The sequence below is a fragment of the Schistocerca gregaria genome, chromosome 7, assembly GCF_023897955.1.
Source record: "Schistocerca gregaria isolate iqSchGreg1 chromosome 7, iqSchGreg1.2, whole genome shotgun sequence".
Taxonomy (NCBI): Eukaryota; Metazoa; Arthropoda; class Insecta; order Orthoptera; family Acrididae; genus Schistocerca; species Schistocerca gregaria.
In genome coordinates this window covers 569,613,281-569,637,720 of record NC_064926.1, presented here as the reverse complement: position 1 = coordinate 569,637,720, position 24,440 = coordinate 569,613,281, and the positions used below count along the sequence as shown (strand labels likewise).

At 43.4% G+C, this 24,440-nt stretch overlaps 1 protein-coding gene across 2 annotated transcripts in view; it reads left to right on the top strand.

Moving 5' to 3' along the window:
• Positions 1 to 24,440, top strand: part of LOC126281952 (myrosinase 1-like) — a 193,555-nt gene that overhangs the window by 33,759 nt on the left and 135,356 nt on the right. The window contains exons 5-11 of one of the 2 annotated variants that reach the window (XM_049981316.1): positions 846 to 1,026; positions 3,658 to 3,752; positions 3,851 to 3,998; positions 5,871 to 6,013; positions 9,336 to 9,473; positions 16,614 to 16,720; positions 22,813 to 23,027. The exons of the other annotated variant lie outside the window; for it this stretch is intronic. Of the exons in view, the coding sequence (XP_049837273.1) occupies positions 846 to 1,026; positions 3,658 to 3,752; positions 3,851 to 3,998; positions 5,871 to 6,013; positions 9,336 to 9,473; positions 16,614 to 16,720; positions 22,813 to 22,963 (963 nt within the window). The 3' untranslated portion in view covers positions 22,964 to 23,027. Of the gene's footprint in view, positions 1 to 845; positions 1,027 to 3,657; positions 3,753 to 3,850; positions 3,999 to 5,870; positions 6,014 to 9,335; positions 9,474 to 16,613; positions 16,721 to 22,812; positions 23,028 to 24,440 lie in introns of those variants that run through there. 2 annotated transcript variants of the gene reach the window in all.

Genomic DNA, 24,440 nt, shown 5'->3' with positions numbered 1-24,440 from the left:
GTGTAGCTATTGTAATGGCCGGTAGTGTATATACAGGGTGTTACAAGAAGATACGACCAAACTTTCAGGAAACATTCGTCACACACAAAGAAAGAAAATATGTTATGTGGACATGTGTCCGGAAACGCTTACTTTACATGTTAGAGCTCATTTTATTACTTCTCTTCAAATCACATTAATCATGTAATGGAAACACACAGCAACAGAATGTACCAGCGTGACGTCAAACACTTTGTTACAGGAAATGTTCAAAATGTCCTCCGTTAGCGAGGATACATGCATCCACCCTCCATCGCTTGGAATCCCTGATGCGCTGATGCAGCCCTGGAGAATGGCGTGTTGTATCACAGCCGTACACAATACGAGGACGAGGAGTCCCTACTTTTGGTACCGGGGTTGCGTAGACAGGAGCTTTCGAATGCCCCCATAAATGAATGTCAAGAGGGTTGAGATCAGGAGAACGTGGAGGCCATGGAATTGGTCCGCCTCTACCAATCCATCGGTCACCGAATCTGTTGTTGAGAAGCGTACGAAATGTGCAGGACCTCCATCGTGCATGAACCACATGTTACGTCGTACTTGTAAAGGCACATGTTCTAGTAGCACAGGTAGGCCGCATGAAATCATGATAATGTGGTCCATTAAGCGTAGGTGGAAGAACGAAACTAAAATGTGCTCTAAAACGTAAATTAAGCGTTTCCGGACACATGTCCACATAACATCTTTTCTTTATTTGTGTGTGAGGAATGTTTCCTGGAAGTTTGGCCGTACCGTTCTGTGACACCCTGTATATTTAAGCAAACTATAATGCGGATCTGGATGGAATGATGTTCTTTCGTCCACAGGTGAAACTGTGGCTGACCTTCAACGAGCCCAACATGTTCTCCAAGGGCTACTCGGGAGCGTCATCAGCTCCTGCTGCCAACTCCTCGGGTATCGCAGACTACCTGATGGCCAAGACGATCCTGCTGGCGCATGCGCGCGTCTACCGACTCTACGACCTGAGCTTCCGCTTCAAGCAGAGGGGTGAGACCGACAGCCACTGTTACTGTATTCTCTTACATAACTCAAAATCTTTCAACTTTCTTAGTTACAGAAGTACTTTTAGGTGGAAAGAGGGGGTGGAGGTTCCTCAATCATAGAAAAGAAAATGTCCACGTAAATGTACATACGAAAATCCTTCGGTCCGTGTTACACATGAAAGATACGTTCAGGGCGCTCAGAGGTAAACTTCAACAACTGGACCATGAAGAAATAATTAAAATTAGGTGCGTTCGAAAATTAATTAACTGAGACAGGAGTAAACAAGGTTATATGTCCCATGTTCTGGAAGCTATGCATTGGGCAAGTTCAGGAAGTTAAGTAGGAATTTGAAGTACTGGCTTTTAGTTCACGAAGAAGATAATTTTAAGGTCAGCTGATGACAGTGTAATTCTGTCAGAGATAGTAAGGGAGCTTTAGTGCACTCAGTGTGCTGCACTGGTTAGCATCAGTTGATGCCGTGCTGTGTGTTGCCAATTGGAACCCGACCATCAGCAAATATTTTATATTTACTATTCATCATTTCTGAAAAGTTCTTGAAATATCTTATGTTTGTAAGATTTGTATGTTGCAGAGTAGTCAATATTTCGTATAAATACCACTATTACGCAATTTTCAATGTTTGTATAAATAGCTGCACTCTCCATCGAGAAGTTTAGTTCTGATCTACCTGTAAATTGGCAATAGTAATAAACATGCATCAGTGCTAAGTGTTATATCTCGTTGACGATCCTGCTTTCCGATTTGGATTTGAGTGTGGTTACAGCTTGCTACTGTATAGTGGAGACATCACCGTGGTTTCAGTTAGCAGTTCATAAACCGTTGGTGACGGAGCAAGTGGAATACAGGCATTACATCATCCCATGGTCCATACATCCAAGAGACCAATGGATTCCAAGCCAGCAGTGAGTCAGCTGCACATCAGGTATCTATCAATGCTCTCTGTAGCTGCTGGCCAGGACACAACAAAATGGCAGGAAGGATTCGATCGAGTCGCCAAACACAACAGATGGGATGACATAATAAGTTTCGCAAAAGTATACTTTGACTAGTACTGCACAAGGCGTTAGTGGTTCGACTCCTGAAGACCGAACAAAGTTACCAAGGAAGTTGGCTATCTATTGCCACACATTAACGACCACTCTTGACTACTTGAAAGAGGCGAAGTATTTTTCAGCAATGGACATGCACAGCCTACTGTCAAATTGACGTTGGCTGGGAAAAGACTGCCTTCGTAATTCCTGAATGAATCTATGCCTTTACAGCTATGCCACTTTGACTGCCCAACACTTCAGCCACATTCTAACTTTTGATGGAAAACCTGCTTGGACAACAAATGTACGACGTAGCTTTGCTGTTGGAGGACACTGTCGTTTTTTCGAAGACAACTGAAGCACATCCAAGGTACCCAAAAAATGTGCTGAAGTGTGTTCAAACTGCAGGCCTCCACCTCCTGAATCCGAAAAAGTGCCTCTTCGCAGCACAAGGTATAAAGAGGTCTCGGGACATAAAGCGAGTGGCTATGGAGTCTGTCCTAGTCACAAAAAAAGTGGAAAGATAATGAAATGTACTGGAATTGAAGCAAACAGTCCCGAGGCAATTAGATTAGATTGTGTGTTTAAAAGCCTAGCAATGACTCTTACTTGTGGCCATGAAAGTCACAACATAAAATGGTAGTGCGATAGTGGCAGCCAGTGATGTAGATCAGGAGTCTCCAAACTTTTTAGTCCGCGGGCCACATTCACTTCTCCACGAAGTCATAAGGATCAAGATCAACCTAGTGGGATTAAAGCACCCTAGAACTCCATGATCACCGTAATGTAAGGCTAAAGGAAAGATGAACTCGAAAAACTCTAAGGCTGTGGAAATAGCTAGCACTGAAACGAACTACGATTTTTATTTAATTATATAATTTTGATTAGTGGACGTACCTGACCGAAATTCTAGCGTATTTTATTTTGGCGAATTTCACCGACAAAAAAGTATGTCACTGCACATTCTGTATGTATTTTACAACGTAATCAAAAGAAAGTGAAACCTCGCTGAAGAAGCATCTTCCATAATGATTGATTACTAAGGCTAGTCGCCGAAGTGGCGTCCATTTGAAAGACTTGCACCAGACTCGTAACTAGAATAAAATGCAAAGAATTTTTTTACTTAAAATGTTTTCGCCAAACTGTTAACCGTTTTTTTCCCACTACGGCACGGAGAATTGTCTGTCTGTTTACTGTGGAAAGCCACAAGTTTAACCATGACCTTCCGCTTTGTAAAGATAGAGCTGCGACAATGTCGCTGTGTATTGGCCGCGATAGGCCTCGAAACTCAATTGATGGCAGTACAGGGCATCATCATCAGTTATATGCTGTATTAGCAGGTCGTTTGCCTCTCCATTTTCTGCGATCCATTGCTCCCTTCTTATGGCTGCTGTATGTTGTACCGTCCATCACGTCATCCAGTATCTGAAACCTCTTCCTTCCTCGCTTCCTTTTCCCTTCTACATAACAGTACAGGTGCCAGCTCAAGTATTTGGCGGTTTGCCGGTTTGCCGGCCCTCGCAGGCCGGTTTCGGCCGGCGGGCCGTAGTGTGGAGACACCTGATCTAGACTGTCGTTTCAGGCAAGGTTGGCATCACGCTGGACGGAGGCTGGTACGAGCCGCTGACCAACAGCGCGGAGGACGCCGACGCTTCGGAACGTCAGCTGCAGTTTGAGGTGAGCAGTACCACTTACGGTGGCTTGTGTTTGCTTCCATGTTCAGTCTCTTATTCTCCTTTTCTAGACATTCCAATAACACAACCCCTTGCTCACAGGTCGGGCTCTGGGCGAATCCCATCTTCTCGCTGCTGGGCGACTTCCCCAAGGTGGTGCGCCAGCGCATAGCAGCCAACAGCAAGCAGGAGGGGCGAGCCAGGTCTCGCCTGCCCTCTCTCTCCTTGGCCGAGATTCTCCTCATCAGGGGTGAGTAGGCGACGCGCAGAGGCACAGGACACTTCTCAAGGCTTCTGTCTACTCTAGCACGTCCTGTTGAATACTGGCATTTTTCACATGTCTACCTTACCAAAACACACTTGCAGAAGTGGAGAGATAGATATTGCTACCTACAAGAGAAACACCGTTGCAGAAGAAACTTAGAAAGAACCGCTGCAGATGTTAGCAGTATAATTATCACACGACATAAAACAAAATGTGTCGCAGCTACGGATGATCTGAACAATTAATTTTAAGTACAACGTTCCTGTTCCAACCAGGTAATAAGTTGCCAAAGATTATCAATTGCCTTGCTTGACAAAAAGGTGAAGTAGCCTGAGGACATAATCGGACGTAAGTATAAGTTCCTATATGTATACATCATCGGTGGTTTGTAAATTATTAGAGTTGAGAATCTCTGTCACACGTAAAACGGCCACCAGAGTGCTTTAGTGTGGTTCGGTTTTTGTGTTGTTACCATATATGGTAGGTTATATAATGGACGTGAACTGCGCCACATGTTGACTGATCACTGTGAAGGACACATAACTGCCGCATACTCGTGTGAGACACGTTTGTCAGCACCTGACAGAGTTTGGAAGCGTTCTCATTTTGAGTCTACATTTGGCGAGCTGGTCGACTAGTGCAGTATCCAGATTTGTGGGGCATTCGGATGTGACAGTGACCGGATATCTGAGGGCACGAGAGCAGGATGACAGCAGGACTACTCATCGGCAAGGTTCCAATCTACCGCGTCTGACCCCACCAGGAAGCGTCACCAAGTTGAGTCCCAAACACATGGTAACCCCTACTCCCCTGCCCTGTAACATTCTTTGTCATACCACACCACTGGTTGGAGATTAACAGCAGCTGGAGTAGGGAGCTATCATTGCATGTGTAGGCTGCTGTTAGCACCCCAACACAAACGGCTGCGTTTGGAGAGGTGCCTTGACAAGGAAGCGTGGGCTGCTGATGAATGGTGTCACATCTGGTCGTGACTGATGGCACTCTGATGTCACGACGGTACGTCACGGACATCCTGCGTCATTATGTGGTGCGACTCAGGTGACAATGTCAGGTTACCACTTCTCAACAGCACAATAATCGTCCATATGTCTCAGGTGTTTGTGAACTCCCTGCTTGAAGTAGTCATGTGGCCAGCAAGATCATCAGAATTTTCCCCAACAGAACAAGTGTGAGACCACCTCGGACGTCACGCCTGTCCATTGTGAGTGTCCAGAATATCAAGGACCGGTTACAACAGTATGGCAGTTTGCCTCAGATGAGGATAGACGTGTTATATGCAGCATTTCCAACCCATTTAACCCATGTATTGGCGCTAGAGATTGATAAGTGCGATTAGTAAATTTGACTCGATTCTGTAATCACTGAAATAACATCATATATCAAATGTTCAAATGGCGCTGAGCACTATGGGACGTAACATCTGTGGTCATCAGTCCCCTACAACTTAGAACTACTTAAACCTAACTAACCTAAGGACATCACACACATCCATGCCCGAGGCAGGATTCGAACCTGCGACCGCAGCGGTCGCGCGGTTCCAGACTGAAGCACCTGTAACCGCTCGGCCACAGGGCCGGCCATCATACATCCTCTCAGCCCGTGAACTTCCTTTCCATTTCCGCGCCTCCTCCTCTGAGTGCTTCACCATTTTTGTCAGGCAGTTTAGTTTCTTTTAATTATCGCCCTTCCCCAGTCCTAGCAGACCAAGACATTCTCGCTGACACGTGTTTCACTCTGTGACAGCCTGCCTGATCGTATAAGGCATGTCACTGAAAAGTTAAGTCCTCCCTACCTGCTGGAGAGCTTTCATCAACTGCATACCTCTATTTTCCACAGGTACATCCGACTTCTTCGGACTCAACCACTACACGACATCTCTGATAACGTCCGGAAGCAGCGGCGTGGTGCCTTCCAAGCTCTACGACGCCGGTGTCGTCACCTCCACCATTGAAGGCTACAATACCAACTACTGGATCTCGGTGAGTACCGCAGCGCCGGGTATTCGCGCAACCCACCAAGTAGGTGTTTCCATTATCAAGATAATTCTTGGTGACAAACATAAATTTTCTGTACAGTAATCCATCCAGTATGAAATTTCTTCCAATGTGTCGCTACTTAGCTTGTTCCTACTCGTCATACGAACAGTAATCACACTCTCATAGACATACGTGCAAAGAAATGCCCAGACAAAGTATCACACTGCTCATATATTTGCACCTGGGATGTCCGCCAATGACATGATTTTTACGACGAACTCGCGAATTTTCCAGAAAAGAAACCGTAGCTCACTACATACTGTTCCTTAAACGCATTATTTCATCTGAACTTGCAACTGAGGTGCAAGAAATAGACTGAGTGAGGTTTGCTATTCCTTTCTCGCACATAAACAGAGAACGTCATGTAATTGTCAATGTCATTAAAATTTACCAACAGACGTACGATTTAAATTATTGTTTTATTTTATTCTGAAACTACCAGTTTCAGCATTTATTTATGCCATCTTCAGGCCTCCTACACATCTATCCAAATAAACGAACTTGGCGTACCGCGTCATAAATCACTGGTTATCGTGAATTCAATCGTTATACAATTGCTTTATTCGAAGACGTGATAGCAACTGCCCACAACGGTAGCTTGAGGAGTATCTATGAACGAGAAGTAGATGTAGATGTAGATATAATAACAGATAAAATAAAACATTTATGAGTCCTAAAAAGACAACAAGGTATAAGTTTGTATAAACGCAGTTAATAATGTCACACAGGAACTAGCTTAATTTTTCTAGAAACTTTTCAACAGAGCAGAAGGAGTGACTCGTGAGTAAACTTTTCACTTTTCATTTGCAAATGCGTGGATTACTGCTAAGATTTTTGAATTTTTGTGGTAGCTTATTAAAAATCGTCTTTCTGCACAAGAATGAAGGAGGTGCAATCCGAAAGCTAATTTTTAGGAATAGGTTCATATTGTTAACAAGAAACAAATTTATGTATGAGAGGTCAGGGACAGGATACTGAGACTAATGAACAGGGATAGACAAGAGGTTCACCAACTTACACCTCTTATTGTCCGAATCGATCGTTCCTGAGTCAAAAATACCCTTTCAAAATGGAAAGAGCTACCCCAAAACATAATAGCATACGTCATACGGGAATGAAAATGAGTAAAGTAGACAACTTTTCGTATCGAACTATCAAGTATTTCAGATACTGTTGTAATAGTAAAAATCGTAGCATTATGTCTTCCTAAACACGTCCTAAACACGGGCTTTCCACGATGATTCAGCTGCCTTCAAAAACCACCCACGAGCTTCTCTTATTCCCTCCTCCGCTATGAGTAGACTATTAGTCCTACAGGAAAAATGAACGGGACTATTCTGCTGGAATTTTAATGTAGTTAAATTTTATCAAGAGATACGTTTTCGCTGGAAGCCGCGGTTTTCAAGTTATTGAAGAAAAACGATTTTCCCGAATAATTCAAACATACGGGCCTCTAGCGAAAATGTATCCCAGTATTAACTTCATTGGTTTCCTAAAAAAAATCCCGTCTTCATTTTTTCTGTAGAGGTTGCACAAAGGACATAGATAGGTGTAGCTCGATCTCTTTGTGTAATCCACGACCAGCTAAGGAACTACCTAACTACAAACAAAGTGCTAGACGAATAACTATCACGCTTCCATAACATCGCAGCACAGCATATGTCTTAATGAAGGTAACAGATGACGTAAATGTAGCCATGAATGAATGCATAGAAGGCTACTATCATGTGCCTCTTAGTCTTCAGTAAAGCCTGACGCTGTCGACTATGATATTTTACTTGCTAAACTCAACAGCCGAAATCTGTCGCTTAGTGAGTGTAATGGTTTCGTTCACACCTGACGACTCGACAGCAATGCGTCATGTCCAGCCCTATAAAGTCACAACGCAAATAGACAGTATGAGGCTCCCCCAGGGTTCGGTATTAGGTCCAATACTCTTTTCAATGTACGTAAATAATTTGTCATCAGTTTTGTCCAACTGCAAATACTACATGTAGGCTGGTGACCTCCAGTTGTGTCTAAGTGCAAAACCAATAAACCTGAAGGCAGCTGTCGAGAGTCTCAGCACTAACCTGTGTGAGGCATCAAAATTTGTGCAGGCTGTAGTGTTAAAACTTAGCCCATGCGCAAAAACCAAGCAGTACTAGTTTTTAATTATAGGCTCATTAGCGCAAAGTATCTGGAATCCCTATAATATTCATCCAAAATGGGACAAACTTCATCTTCTTTCCTTCAGTAAAGAGTCTAAAAATAATAATAGATGAAAATCTAAATTGGACTCACCACGTAACTGCAATGTTCTATAAAGCATCAACATCTCTCCATGCCCTACGTGAAAAAGAATCCTATAGAAACACTTATACTTCCCATTATTGATTACAGCGATATTATCCTGCCATGTCTTTCTCAGGAAAGATCAAGGTGCCCGGAATTGGTAGTGTTCATAAACCTGTGATGTTCGACAGTTTGTTCATGTTACACCAACATTTGCACAGCTTTCCTGGATGCGTGCCGACGGTCACAGAGACTTCCATATCCTCTGTCTTCTTTACTGTATTATCAATGAATACTTTCCCTTGCCTATCTTCTCGACCTTGACGCTTTTGCCTGAACAACACGATAGAATCACGTGTTCCTATAAGAGCAAAATATTTTCTGTGCCGCTCCATCGTTCAACCACCTTCTTGAGTTCCTTGTCAGTAGGAGGAAGAAATGACTCCAGGCATTATATTAGAGAACTAAATAACGTCTCTAGCTTCAGAAGTCACTGTATGACATATCTACTGAAGGGGCAATAAGGGTTGCCACTGTCCTTTTCCCAGGACTTGCAATATTAGTAAACATCTATTTTGTACACCCATAAATTCTTCTTATATGTAACACTACCATTATTCTTATTAATGTCATTATTAATATTATTGTTATTATTACTACTGGTACTGTTAGTGGCAGCAACTGCAGTAGTGCAAATACTGCCAGTATTAACTTTATTATTTCATAGTATAATTTACTCACTCTCCCACTTCAGGCAGTCAAATTATTTTAATACTGTTTCACATATTAAAATGGTTATTTCTTAGGTAACTATGATGTAAATAGGTACTGTATATGTCAATCCCTGGTTCCATTTGAGAGGGGACCAGATGGCCCTAATCAGATCAGGTTAGGCAAGTAAATAAATAAATAAATAAATGTTCTGTCAGGAGTAATTCGTTCGTAACCTGTATATAGGCCCTGTATGTGAGTGGTGCCTCCATTGTTTCAGGACGTTCCATGGGGGCTCCGTAAGCTCCTCAACTGGGTGCACAAGACCTACCCCGGTTACCCCATCTTCGTCACGGAGAACGGCTGGGTGGACCCTCCCGGCGTACTCAACGACACTGGCCGCGTCCACTACCTCAGGGTGAGTGTGCATGCTCTCCACAGGAGTCAGCCTACAGTCTCGTCCTATTCTCGACGTCAGTTTCAGGCCAGGCAGCTCTGACAAACAAAAGAAGGTAAGAAGTGAGAAGGACAGTTCTGAACGAAACGTCTAAGACAGACACGGTACGACGGAGAATCATGTCCTGACCGCTGGCACTTATTTGTTGTGTGCACCGCTTGAGTACTTATATGAGTAACTACTAAAAGAAGTAATAACGCTATGAAAGTAAATCTTGCGCAGGTGAATGGCCCAAGGCAAAGTTCTTGGTGACAGGAATGCTCACAGTCAAATGAAAGAAAAAAAATAGGAAATATGGTATCCATAGCAAAAATAACGTTATATCACCTAGGGCAAAGGAACGAAAGAATGGAGAATATAGTTTCTGAACCATGTAGCTTTCCTTGGCCTTTCTTGAGGAGAACGAGAGCGACGAGAGATGCAATGGGACTGACGTGGACCTAAGTTACAGAAACGGAGCTTGGGATAAGTTATAGAAACACCGCGAAAAAGGGATGCTTGATCATAAGTACAGATGAAGGCCTGGCCTGCACATTGCCCTGCTGTATTTCGCCACGTGAGTCACCTGTGCAGCGTCCTCAATACATTGAGAGAGTCAGTTGTGGTCAGTACAGCGTCCTGTGTAACTATTAGTGCGTTATGTCGTAGGTAAGTGAATTCGAACGTGGGGAAATTGTTGTTGCACGAATCCTGGGACCTCCAATAAGCAAGGGAGCAATGTCTTTCGCAATTCGAGACACACCAAATCGAAGGTTTACATAGGGAAACCGGAAGAACTTTACATTTTAATTCGGAATAACACAGACACTGCAATAACGTAAGCATCACAAGGCGGAACAACGTCGTCCGCTAACTCACAACGCTGTCGAAAGTGTATGTTGATCGATCGTCACGGATGGCCATTGAAGCGGAATGCGACGAAAAATAAAGAGGACGACAGCTGCGAAAATCACTGCAGAGCCAAATGTTGCTTTCACGAACCCTCTCATCATCGAAACAGCACGAAGAGAGCTCCATAGGCGGGTTATGCAGAGCGTGCTGGAATTCTAAAACCAGTCATCAGTGATACAAATGCCTCTAAATGGAAACCGTCATGCCCTGGACTGTTGAACAAGGCAAGAAAACAGTTTCGTCCGGTGAGTGTTGTTTTATAATGTTTCCAATATCTGGAAGAATTTAAGCCCAAATAGAGAAACATGGCAGAGGTTTGAAGATGATTCGGGCAGCCACATCGTGGTATTCCATGGACCCCGTGGTTACTCGGCAAGGTAGCATTTCTACCAAGGAATGTGACCAATTTGGTTGATCAGGTCCATTCCACGGTACAGCGTTTGTTGCTTGATTGTGCTGCTAAGCTCCAAGGCAAAAGCGCCACTGTTCACATTATCGACATCGTCCAGGACTGGTTTTGTAAGCATGATGACAAATCTCCCCTGGCCACAACCGTCACCAGGCCTCACTATTATTAAGTCTATTTGGTGTAATTTGCAGACAATGGTGCATAATCGATATCCACATCCATCATCGTTATCTGAATTTGCCACTATTTTACAGGCTTTCATTTGAAAACAACACAGGACCTATGATTATCCATTCTGTGACGACTGGAACGTGTTTTAAATTTAAACAGGATTCCTACACCGTATTAGCCATTATAATGTGTTTTGCTTGTTGTGTTTCCTCATTCGTGTCCACCCCCTGTACATGCTGAGAAGGATCTCTCTGTGTTTTATAAAGCTATTGACTGATTTTGAAGACATGGAACAGGAGAAACTTGTAAATATTATGAGGAAAATTAGAGTGGATTAGAAAGACAGAAGACTTACTACGAATAGTTCCCTGTGCTTAGAACAAAAGGCAGTAGTCAGGATGAAGGCGCAAGATAGCAGTTTGGTAGAAGTGGGAAAAGGTCTAAGACAAACCTGAAGCCTATTTCCCACTCCTTTCAGAATGTGTTTATGATATAAGATAAGCAGTTAATGGTAAAGTACAAAGGGATGGCAACTGAAAGTTAGTTAGTTTGATGTTGTATATCTGAAGACAACATGATCCCCTCAGTGAAGAATGAATAAGGGTTCGAAGCCATGATGGCAAATATAGGGCATTCCGGGGTGCTTATGCAATGAAAATCGATGTACACTATGTGATCAAAAGTATCCGGACACCTGGCTGAAAATGAGTTACAAGTGTGTGGCTCCCTCCATCGGTAATGCTGGAATTCAATATGGCGTTGGCCCACCTCCATGACAGCTTCCACTCTCTCAGGCATACGTTCAGTCAGGTGCTGGAAGGTTTCTTGGGGAATGGCTGCCCATTTTTCACGGAATGCTGCACTGAGGAGACATACCGATGTCAGTCGTTGAGGCCTAGTACGGCGTTCCAAAACGTCCCAAAAATGTTCTGTAGGATTCAGGTCAGGACTCTGTGCTGGCCAGTCCATTACAGGGATGTTACTGTCATGTAACCACTCGGCCACAGGCCGTGCATCACGAACAGGTGCTCAATCGTGTTGAAAGATGCAACCGTCGTCTCCGAATTGCTCTTCAACAGTGGGATGCAAGAACGTGCTTAAAACATCAGTGTAGGCCTGTGCTGTGATAGTGTCATGCAAAACAACAAGGGGTGCAAGCCCGCTCCACGGAAAGCTCAACCACACCATGACACCACCGCCTCCGAATTTTACAGTTGGCACTACAAACGTTTGCAGATGACGTTCACCGAGCATCCGCCAAACCTACACCCTCCCATCGGATCGCCACACTGCGTACCGTGATTCGTCACTCCACACAACGTTCTCCCACTGTTCCGTCGTCCAATGTTTACACTCCTTACACCAAGCGAGGCGTCGTTTGGCATTTACCGGTGTGATGTGTGGCTTATGAGCAGCCGCTCGACCATGAAATCCAAGTTTACCTCCCGCCTATATGTCATAGTACTTACATTGGACTCTGATGCAGTTTGGAATTCCTGAGGGATGGTCTGTATAGACGTATTCCTATTACACATTACGACCCTCTTCAACTGTCGGCGGTCTCTCTCAGTCAACAGAAGAGGTCGACCTGTAGCTTTTGTGCTGTACGTATCCCTTCACGTTTCCACTTCACTCTCCCATTGGAAACAGTGGACCTAGGAATGTTTAGGAGTGTGGAAATCTCGCGTTCAGACGTATGACACAAATAACACCGAATCACCTGACCACGTTCGAAGTCCGTGAGTTTCGCGGAGCGCCCCATTCTGCTCCCTCACGATGTCTAATGACTACAGATGTCGCTGATATGGAGTACCTGGCAGTAGGTGGCAGCACAATGCACCTAATATGAAAAACGTATGTTTTTGGGGGTGTCCAGACACTTTTGATCACGTAGTGTAAGAGAAACGAAAGGTATGCACACAGAAGGAGAAAAAAATGCTGAAAATGTTAAAAACCAGAATATTCAGGCACAAAAATGTCTAGCAACAAGAACAGATATTGAAAGGACACGCAGAAAATATTAAGACAGACCCATAAATGATAAAACTGTTATTTACAGACAACAGTGAGATATTGTAGAGCTTGGAAATCAACTGATACTGCTTTCTGTAGGTAGTGTTCTGTTACGTTGTTCAGTTACGTGTTATTTGAGGAACGAGAGACCCAAGAGGTTGGGGCCTTTTGAAATGTAAATGTGATAAAGAATGAAAATGATAAAATACGAAGACCTCTGTTGTAATCATTGGTAAGCGATAAATTGATTCTTTTGAGAAATTGCGCAGCAAAGGTAGAATAAAATCTCGTAGATAAGATATTTCAAGTTCATACAATGTGAATTTGTAACGATATATATTTTTGAAACGCTAAATTCAATTCAATATTTAATTCTTAAATGTTTGTCAATCGATACAATGGGTAAAAACTGTAGAGGAGGACAGATATTAGAATACATCCAGCAAATAACTGAGGACGTAGGTAGCAGTTTCTACTCTGAGATGGAAACGTTGAAACTGGCCAGGAATTCGTTGCGAGCCGCATCACACCAATCAGAAGACCGCTGACAAAAAAGTCCATATGCGAACCGAATGCACTTATATGACCCTGCAGGAGTACGCTGTGTGCAGCAAGTACGTGTGATACATAAACAACGAACGCAGGAGATAGTTACAAATGCAAAGTATTAGATATAGCTAGCAAATGTGTAGTACGCAAAAGATAAAATACACTCCTGGAAGGAGGAAACTTTATTGACACATTCCTGGGGTCAGATACATCACATGATCACACTGACAGAACCACAGGCACATAGACACAGGCCACAGAGCATGCACAATGTCGGCACTAGTACAGTGTATATCCACCTTTCGCAGCAATGCAGGCTGCTATTCTCCCATGGAGACGATCGTAGAGATGCCGGATGTAGTCCTGTGGAACGGCTTACCATGCCATTTCCACCTGGCGCCTCAGTTGGACCAGCGTTCGTGCTGGAGGTGCAAAGCGCGTGAGACGACGCTTCATCCAGTCCCAAACATGCTCAATGGGGGACATATCCGGAGATCTTGCTGGCCAGGGTAGTTGACGTACACCTTCTAGAGCACCTTGGGTGGCACGGGATACATGCGGACGTGCATTGTCCTGTTGGAACAGCAAGTTCCCTTGCCGGTCTAGGTATGGTAGAACGATGGGTTCGATGACGGTTTGGATGTACCGTGCACTATTCAGTGTCCCCTCGACGATCACCATTCGTCCCTCCATTCACGCCTGTCGCCACTGGAGGCGGGCTGCACGATGTTGGGGCGTGAGCGGAAGACGGCCTAACGGAGTGCGGGACCGTAGCCCAGCTTCATGGAGACGGTTGCGAATGGTCTTCGCCGATACCCCAGGAGCAACAGTGTCCCTAATTTTCTGGGAAGTGGCGGTGCGGTCCCCTACGGCACTGCGTAGGATCCTACGGTCTTGGCGTGCATCCGTGCGTCGCTGCGGTCCGGTCCCAGGTCGACGGGCACGTGCACCTTCCGCCGACCACTGGCGACAACATCGATGTACTGTGGAGACCTCACGCCCCACGTGTTGAGCAATTCGGCGGTACGTCCACCCGACCTCCCGCATGCTCACTATACGCCCTCGCTCAAAGTCCGTCAACTGCACATACGGTTCACGTCCACGCTGTCGCGGCATGCTACCAGTGTTAAAGACTGCGATGGAGCTCCGTATGCCACGGCAAATTGGCTGACACTGACGGCGGCGGTGCACAAATGCTGCGCAGCTAGCGCCATTCGACGGCCAACACCGCGGTTCCTGGTGTGTCCGCTGTGCCGTGCGTGTGATCATTGCTTGTACAGCCCTCTCGCAGTGTCCGGAGCAAGTATGGTGGGTCTGACACACCGGTGTCAATGTGTTCTTTTTTCCATTTCCAGGAGTGTATTTGCATAGAATTGGCATATTTCAAGGAAATGTAAGTTACGTATGATCTCAGAGAATCATTGGGATGATCAGCAGCTACAATAAGAAAATAGTTCAATAAGCAATGAAATAAAACGGAAAACGTTAATATTTCGGGTGACTCAATAGTGGCGCCGTGTTTATAGGAAATAACCTGCTAGCCAACCATTGTTATGGCTCCCCTGTTTGGCATTATTTATCACAGACGTAGGCCTGTCTTATTTTTTGAGGCAGTTAATATCGTCCGTCAATTTTAATGGTTATTTGGGCTTAAGAAACACAAAAATTTAGTCAATATTGTTTGGTAACAACTTGAAATTATTAAAAAGGGCGACCCTTAAGCATAAGAAGAAGACGTATTTCGAAAAACAAAATTAAGATTTTACCAGACAGTGAATGACCCTGAGGCTTTCGCATAGGAGAAAGTCTTATCCTTGGAAGAAGAGGACTGATTAGGAAGCTAGATCTTGTGGAACGAAGGATTCTCAGGAGAAAGATGGGACCTCGAAGAACAGAGGACGTTAACTAAAGAATATAGGCAAACCGAGAACTGAGTGCCGCGACAGTGAGGGTCTTTCACACCGTCAGGAAAAGGATGCGTCCTTAGAACAGATCATGGGAGACTGACTTAATGGACAAGACAGTTTCTTGTGAACAAGAGAACAAAAGAACTCTGTGTCCGAGGCTTACAGAGGGATTTGGAAAAAAGGGAAACACAGGAAACAGAGATTTTTCAACAGGATGACACTGAAATCAAACACCGAAATTGGCTTTCGTTTCCAGAACTCAGAACCGAAACAACATGGCCGCAAGGAAGAAGAAGGTTTCAAACTATGAGAATAAAATAATGACGTATGGTATAAAAAACCAGCAGAAAATGAGTTGGTCCGAAATAATGAGTTTGCAAAATGACGAAAAGAAAAAGAAAAAGGAGGAGAACAGTAAGACAAATTTTTCAAGACGAAAGCTTTACAAAATGATGTTCAAAATGAAGCCCATACTGAAAAACATATTAAGTATTTTTTTGCCAGAATCACAAAAAACAGTCGATTAGACAAATTTAGAAAATGATCGACTAACAGAAACAGAGGGCGAGTCGCCAGACAAAAAATGAACTACCCTCTCAACGACAAATGAAGCAACCGCTCTTTCAAGATGGATCTTATTGCTGTTTATACATCATACGTCTCTCCTATTAAGAATGGTACCTATCTACTAAAGGGCGGCTAAACAGACAGTTTTTGTCACATGTCAATGACTAGGAGAAGTTATGCCTGAGCCGGATAATGGACTTCACTGATTGCTGCTTCTTGTCCCACTTTTCCAACCACTGATCCTCCATCAAGCATTTGATTCTGGACCTCAGCACTGAGATCGCTTATGAGGGTGAGCTACTTCTTCTTAAGGTAACAACCAAATATACCTAATGGCTGGAATCAATCACGTTCCTGTTCTCCATAACTATACCCTAGTGTGCAAATTAGATAGTCTGAGCGCGTTAGAACACAGTGATGGCGTGTTGTAAGTTCTGGTAATATCCAGACATGTTTCATCAGTGTTCCACTAGACGTTTGGATATCCATACTGCACGACAGCTGGAACAAAATGAGTGACATCCATCCATAACATACTAGTGATGTAGACAGTGATTCTTTATGACATCATAATGACGGTTTTGTTTGTTGCAGGGCTACATATCAGCTATCTTGCGCGCCATCAACGAGGATGGTGTTCCAATGATTGGCTACACGCACTGGAGTCTCATCGATAACCTGGAATGGATATATGGCTACTCGTGAGTATTGTCGATAATAATGATCTAAGAATGCAGAGCTAGATGAAACCTCATAGCAGATAAGTGCAACACTTTGTCTGTTTAGATTTCTGCGTAGCACTGAAATGTGCATGTAAAACTTTCCTGGCATTATCTCCTTTATTTTCCTATTGCCAGATGTGATGGATACACTAATACCAGTGCACTGTCTCACCATCATTCCATGTTACTGCCGCTGCACTACATGTTTCCACCTGCAACTTCTAGGAGCATATCTGCAAAAAGCTCTTGCACTGATGTCCATAATCTTCGATCTCGTATTTCTGTCAGATTTACGAAACAAAAGAGTTTCTCCGATCCGTCGCTATATTGTGTTCATTTCTTAATCTCTTATTACCTGTTGAGATCAGGAAATTTCAGCTCGTCTTCTCGCTTTGTTGCTCAAACTTACTTGCGGAAAAAAGCCGCACCAGGAAGAAGGAGCTGAGCGACGTAAACGAACGTTGCTAGGCGTGTTTCGACAACTGAAGGATGACGTCCGTTCAGGTTTCACGAAAGTCTCATAAGAGTGGCGCTACTAACACCACCATGAGGATGAAAATCAGGTTTGCTTTAAATGAACGCTGTGACGGTCGTGAACGTTAGTTCCCATTGAGATTGAACGTAGTGAGTTCATGTTATTCAAGATTATATTAAAAAACTGGAAACCCGCCTCGACTGCGAAAAAAGCACCTAGTGTTTACCTAGGTTTCGGCGTAGATAAGGGCTATTTAGCCACGACCCATGTATAAACTTTCACGTATTAATATGCGCATGCGCATTCAAGTAACTTCCCATGTCTTGCGCATGTGCATAGGTAGCGGGTCGAGAGTGTAAGTGAGCGACCGTTTGTAGCTGCAGTTTATGGCAGGTCGTGGCCCATCGAACATAGGCCGGTGTGAGGTGGAGCGTACACCATTGAGTTAAGTAACGGTTCAGACTTTGTACATATGTACTGTTTGTGTTCCCCTTTTTTCGTGTATAAATGTATAGCCATGGTGTTCTCTTAGTAATTGACGAAGGTCTTTTTAGGCACTTGTGGGTTTTATTGTTCTGAAGAAGGCGTAGGTATCTACACCAAAACCTAGGTTTAACACTAGGTGCTGTTTTCGCAGTCGAGGCGGGTTTCTAGTTTTTTTAATATATTAACCAATGACTGCTGACGCGCTGAAATCTTGAAGGTCTTTTATTCAAGATTGTCTTTAAGGCGACAAAGACGCCATTAGTAACAGCTCACTGAACGAGGTCGTTTAATAGGGTTACGAAAATATGCATGTTCGTTGTACTATAGAAACACTTGACTGGAATGTGGCCACTGTACATGATTGCTGGCAGCGGTGGTCAAGAAACTGTACGGTCGCAAGAAGACGGGCTCCGGACAGCCAAGTGACGCTGCCGAAAGGGAAGACCGTCGTTTTCTTCGTGTGCCTCTGTCGCATCGTACTACATCTGCTGCAGCAATTTGATTAGCAGTTGGTATCACAGTGACGCAACGACCTATTAAGAAACGATTACTTCAAGGACAGTTCCGAGCCAGACAGGGTGGAGGTCTGTTGTGTTTTATGATGAAAGCTGTCTCTGCCTCAGTGATAGTGATGACCGTGTGTTGGTTAGAAAGAGCCAGTTGAGTGCCTGCAACCACCCTGTTTCCATGCTACACACAGCGGACCTGCACCTGGAGTTATGGTCTGGTGTACAATTTTGCATGACAGCAGGAGCACTATCCCACACACTCTAACAACAAATCTGTAGATCACTCTGCTGATTCGAGCTGTTGCGCTGCCATTCATGAATAGAATTACCGGGCGTGTTTTCCAGCAGGATAACGCTCGTCCACATAACGCTGTTGTAACCCATCATGCTCTACAGAGTGTCAACATGTTTCCTTGGCTGCTCGATCACTAGATCTGTCTCCAATCGAGCACACATGTGATTTCAACGGACAAGAACTCCAGCATCATCCACAAACAGCATTAACACTCCCTCTATTGATTGATCGAATGCAACAGGCATGGAAATACATCGCACTAACTGACATCCGGCACCTGTGCAACACAATGCATGCAGACTTGCTGACTAACATTCAATATTCTGCCGGCTACAGCGCTTGTTACTGTAGCAGCATTTTACATTTGCTGTGTCATATGTATTAATCACTTACATATGTTACCTAAACAGTGTATTCCCTAAATTTCATAAGTCTACATTAATTACTGTTTGGTGTTGCGATTTTTTCCCTGTCTTGTGAATTACTGCAATATTTATCAGAAATCAATGACTATTCTGTGTTGCACTACCCACGTACACCATGGCCCATTTAATGTCCACAGCTAGAAAATTTCTGTGAATGCTGGTGGCGATACACAACTACGATCCTGTCTCATACAGAGCTGATCCAGAAAGTAAGTAGTGTTTGCGCATGTCTCCCACCCGTCTGACTTCACGATGGTCGCAAATCCGCGTTTGCATCGTAGAACTTGATAACGAAGTAGCTTAGCTACGAGGGCTGTCCAGAAAGTAAGTTCCGATCAGTCGCGAAATGGACACCACAGTGAAAACACGGTGAAGCTTCGCACAGATGTGTTGGGTAGTGTCTCTAGTATGACCGTTGATCGCATCAAGATGCTCTTTTCAGTTGTGAGCGCACTGTGAGCGAGTAAAGGTGCCCAGAACAACGACATCTAGGAGGGCCCGCTGAGAGGCTTCGCCTTAATGAATGCAGCCCACCTAACACAACTGCCACGCACTTCCTTCTTCATGGCAATTCTCAGCCGCACTCTGTAGGGGCAGTAAATACGCTCCTGCAGCCTTTTCAACGGGAAGTGTTCGATCACCCACAACACAGCCCTAATTGGCTCGTCCTGAGTGTCATCCCTGTTCACATGAAACGCTGAATACGAAGACAACAATTGGGAGCAGGCTGCGCGCTATAGAACAGTGTAGAGAATTATCAGAAAGTACAGGCAGCTGCATTCTATATCAATGGTGGTGGAAATTTGGTAATACGCTCCGACAAATGTCTAAGTCGGAGCGGCATGTATATTGAGAAGTATAGGGAAAGTGTAGCTGTTATTGTTGTGGTCTTCAGTCCAGAGACTGGCTTGATGCAGCTCTCCATCCTGTGCAAGCTGCTTTACATCCCAGTACGTACTGCTGCCTACATCCTTCTGAATCTGCTTAGTTTCTTGGTCTCCCTCTACGATTTTTACCCTCCACGCTGCCCTCCAATACTACATTGGTGATCCCTTACTGCCTCTTCTCTCCAATTCAATATCTCCTCATTAGTTATGTGATCTACCCATCTAATCTTCAGCATTCTTCTGTAGCACCACATTTCGAAAGCTTCTATTCTCTTCTTGTCCAAACTATTTATCGTCCATGTTTCACTTCCATACATGGCTACACTCAATACAAATACTTTCAGAAACGACTTCCTGACACTTATATCTATACTCGTTGTTAACAAATTTCTCTTCTTCAGAAACGCTTTCCTTGCCATTGCTAGTCTACATTTTAAATCCTCTCTACTTCGACCATCGCGAGTTATTTTGCTCCTCAAATAGCAAAACACATTTACTTCTTTAAGTGTCTCATATCCTAAACTATTTCCCTCAGCGTTATCCGACTTAATTCGACTACATTCCATTATCCTCGTTTTGCTTTTGTTGATGTTCATCTTATATCCTCCGTTTAAGACACTGTCCATTCCGTTCAGCTGCTCTTCCAAGTCCTTTGCTGTCTCTGACAGAATTACAATGTCATCGGCAAACCTTAAAGTTTTTATTTCTTCAAGTGTAGCTAACTATTGCAAATAAAATGTTTCTGATTTTGACTGTGGTTTCGGAATTTACTTTCTGGACAACCCTCGTATTTTATTTCATTATGATAACGCCTGAAATCATTATTTGTCTGTGATCATGTTTGAAATAAAAGATCGGCCCGCCAGCTGTGAATTGAGAGCCATTATCAAGTTTCTGAATGCGAGAAACATTCGATCTTGTAACATTTATCGATAGATACGTCAAGCTTACGAAACGCACGCGAAAGGTGAAGGTTTAGTGCGAGTTTTCGTTAGGATGTTTAACGAAAGAAGCAAAAATATCCACGATGCGGGACGCAGTGGGATGTCCGTCGTTGATTACCGAATAAATGGTTCGCTGCATCTACAAGCAAGTTAATTGCAACAGAACGTTTACGACTTCTGATTTGTCAATGCATCCTCAAAACATTTCACTGGCTTTATTACACGTCACTGTGACTTAACATTTGTACTACAATAAGTTATGTTTGAGATGGGTAGCGAAAACTGACGTTCAAAAAAGGAACGGAGCATCCTTGGAGTTTTTGCACCGTTGCGCGACAAGCGGAAATGATTTTTTGAAAAGGATTGTCACAGTTGATAAGACAAGAATTTGTTACACGACACCGGAAACAAAATGGCAGCCACTGGAATGGCGGTATACCGGTTCTCCGAAACCCAAGAGAGCAAAGCCGAGTTTTTCTTCAAGAAAAATAATGTGCAACATGTTTTGGGACTGTCAAGGAATTTAATTAGTGCACTGGATGGAACGAGGCGTAACAATCGACGCTGCAGCTAACTGTGAGGCACTGAAAAAATTATGGTGCGTGGTAGAACATAGGACATGGACGACTTACCAATTTGTGGTATTGTGTTCGGGCAGGACAATTCGTATACCGACCTCGGAACGATGACGCTGGTAGATTCCTCTCGCTGGGAACAATTCAGTCGTTTTCTTTACATTCCGGACCTAGCTCTGTCCGACTTCCATTTGTTTTCTCATCTTAAGAAATTTATTGCCAGCCAGCACTTTGGAAGTGATGATGATGATCTGGTAAATGTCCAAATCTGATTCACGCCCTAGGCGCCCGAATTCTACAAAGCGAGTAGGTAGCGATTGCTGCTAAGATATCGCTCGCACCTTAATTTGCATGGTGAATATGTCGGAAAGCAGTATACGGTGTATAGATTATTTCGTAATGAAATGCAAATGAAAGCAAACTACTAATCTTTTATAAATTTCAAATGGTACTTACTTGCTGGATCAACTTTGTAGTTATTTTCCCTTGTCACGTCCACACTTGTGTTTGTATTTTCTCATCTCTTCAGTTATCTTTAGTTAAGCGGTATCTGAAAAATGAGGCTGCACAAATAATTAGATAGATTTTGATAAAATTTCAAAGTGGTGCAAAGATCTATAGCTGTTTTTAAATGTTCAGAAATGTGAAACTTCGCACTTCACAAAATTCAAAACTGTGTAGTATCCTGTGACAAAAACATTATTGACCTTCATTTGTAAGCAGTCAATTTATACAAACACCTGCGTGTAATAATTTGTAGGGACATGAAATAGAATGGTTACATAGGCTCTATCGTAGGTAAAGCAGGTGGCAAAACTTCAGTTCGTTCTCTGGGCAGCGGGAAAACGCAATGAGTCTACTAAAGAGATAGGTTTCTAACACTTGTACCACCCATCTTAGAATACTGATCAGGTGTATGGGACTTGCGCCAAATACGACTAACAGGGTTTGCTGAAGGTATACAGAAAAGCTATTGGCTGGCGTTCGTTTGAGAGAGAGCATCACTGAGATGCTGAAGAACCTGAGGCGCTTGTAGATAGAAGACAGCTATCCTGAAAAAGCCAACAAGTTTCAAATAATTGCATTAAGTGACAAATCTAGGAATACAATACAAACGCCTACATATCATTTGCGTAGGGGGAGCGAAGGCACGATCAGACTAATCACAGTGGACGGTATAGATGTAAATGTAGATGAAGTAGATATAGAGTCCCGCACAGAGCCTCTGCCGTCCATCTGTCACACTTTCACCTCGCTACTTCTCCCATCTACCTCCATTTACGTTTAATTCTGGCAATAATTACATCTTCTCCTGCAGTTTGTTCCCCGACAGATTTTCTGTTCTGTGAGTAATTCCCAACATGTGTAACGCGCTGTTGTTGGATGGTTACAACTTTTAAGGTCCATGATTCGCTACCATGTTTTTAGTAGTGGTAAGCAAAAAGCACTGCCTAAGGCGCAGCCCTCTTCCACAGACTGAAGTTCGGGCTGCATTCCGTGGACTACGACGATCCAGAAAGACCCAGGACGCAGAAGGCTTCGGCTAAAGTCATCGCAGACATCTACAAGAACAAAGCCGTGCCGTGGGAGGATTTCCAGAACGCCGACACCACGCCACCATCTTAGTTTCCATGTGTATATATTATCAGTGGAGCGCAAGTGCCAAATAAATTTTGCATTCTGACAAACACCATGCTGTGTAGTTTTATGTACCACAACCTATCCACCCTCAGCCACAAGAACAGGTACTAAGCACTAACACTACTTCCTCTACAGGGTTGTTTCTAATTGCTTTACAAAATGGTTTAAATGGCTCTGAGCACTATTAGACTTAACAACTGAGGTCATCAGTCGCCTAGCACTTAGAACTAATTAAACCTAACTAACTTAAGCACGTCACACACATCCATGCCCGAGGCAGGATTCTAACCTGCGACCGTAGCGAATTACTTTACTTTACTTTACTTTACTCCCTCCTGCTGTAAAATGATAAAATGCCTTAAAGCAGTTGAATATTCTGCCATCTTTCCCTTAAAAATGGAGTGTACACATACTTTTCCTGATTCAAGTGAAAGTGTATCTGTCATATATTACAGAGTTCGAATCCTGTCGATTGATTTTTTTTCGCTTCTGGACTCAGAACATCATACATTTATCATTTATATTCCCGTCCCGTAACTGAGTACTCACAACATTTTTCACACTTTCACTTTGCAACAGCTAAGCTGCATGCTTCTTGGTGGCAGTTTCAAGTTCTAACAAACGTATTCCTGAAATATTCTTACCCTCCAAGTAGATAACGGGTTTCCGTTACTTCATCCTCACAAATTTGCGCTCCAGGATTTTACTTCGAAATACTATATAGAAGTCTGCCATGGAATGCAGGAGCTGTAGTTGAAGAGAAGTTTCTCAGTGTCCAGCTATCCTATTCGATGATGACTTTCGTACGGTAGAAGGGGCTATAGTACAAGGGTTCTACACTACAAGTTGTAGAAAACAATCTGTCACTTCGGTTTACCATGATAGTTTCAAGTATCTTCTAGTATAAACCTTCTCGTACATCTGTTAACGATGTAGCGTTTGACATGTTCCATCATAAAGTGAGAGTAGCAGGGGAAGCGATCATTTCTCCCTCACTATACACCTGGTATGCAGCCGATGTTTAACTCCCAAATAGATGGAACAGAGGATTGGCTTTTGTAGTGAAAAAATTCTTAAAAAATGTTGAAATCAGGGCCTACCACACGAATTATTTTTGAAATTTCCTCCGAAGCGACAGTTAGTGTAACAAAGAATGACTCTGTTAAAGAAACACTACCCTACCACAAAAATTTAATATCACATTCTATTACCATCACCTGTGTATAGAACCTGACTATTGATGCTGTGTAGCGATACAAATTTGTTTCTATTTTTCACCCAGAAGTTAAATATGGAATATAATAAAGCTAATATTCGGAGTAGTTGTGATCCTGTCTTGCATCATTCCATAATCACACAACGAGGCACAAAAATCATATAAAAGTATAGCCTCCAAAATATTTAACACGTAAATTTATAAAAACCAAGGAAACAAATTTTTTAAAACGCTTTTCATAAAAAT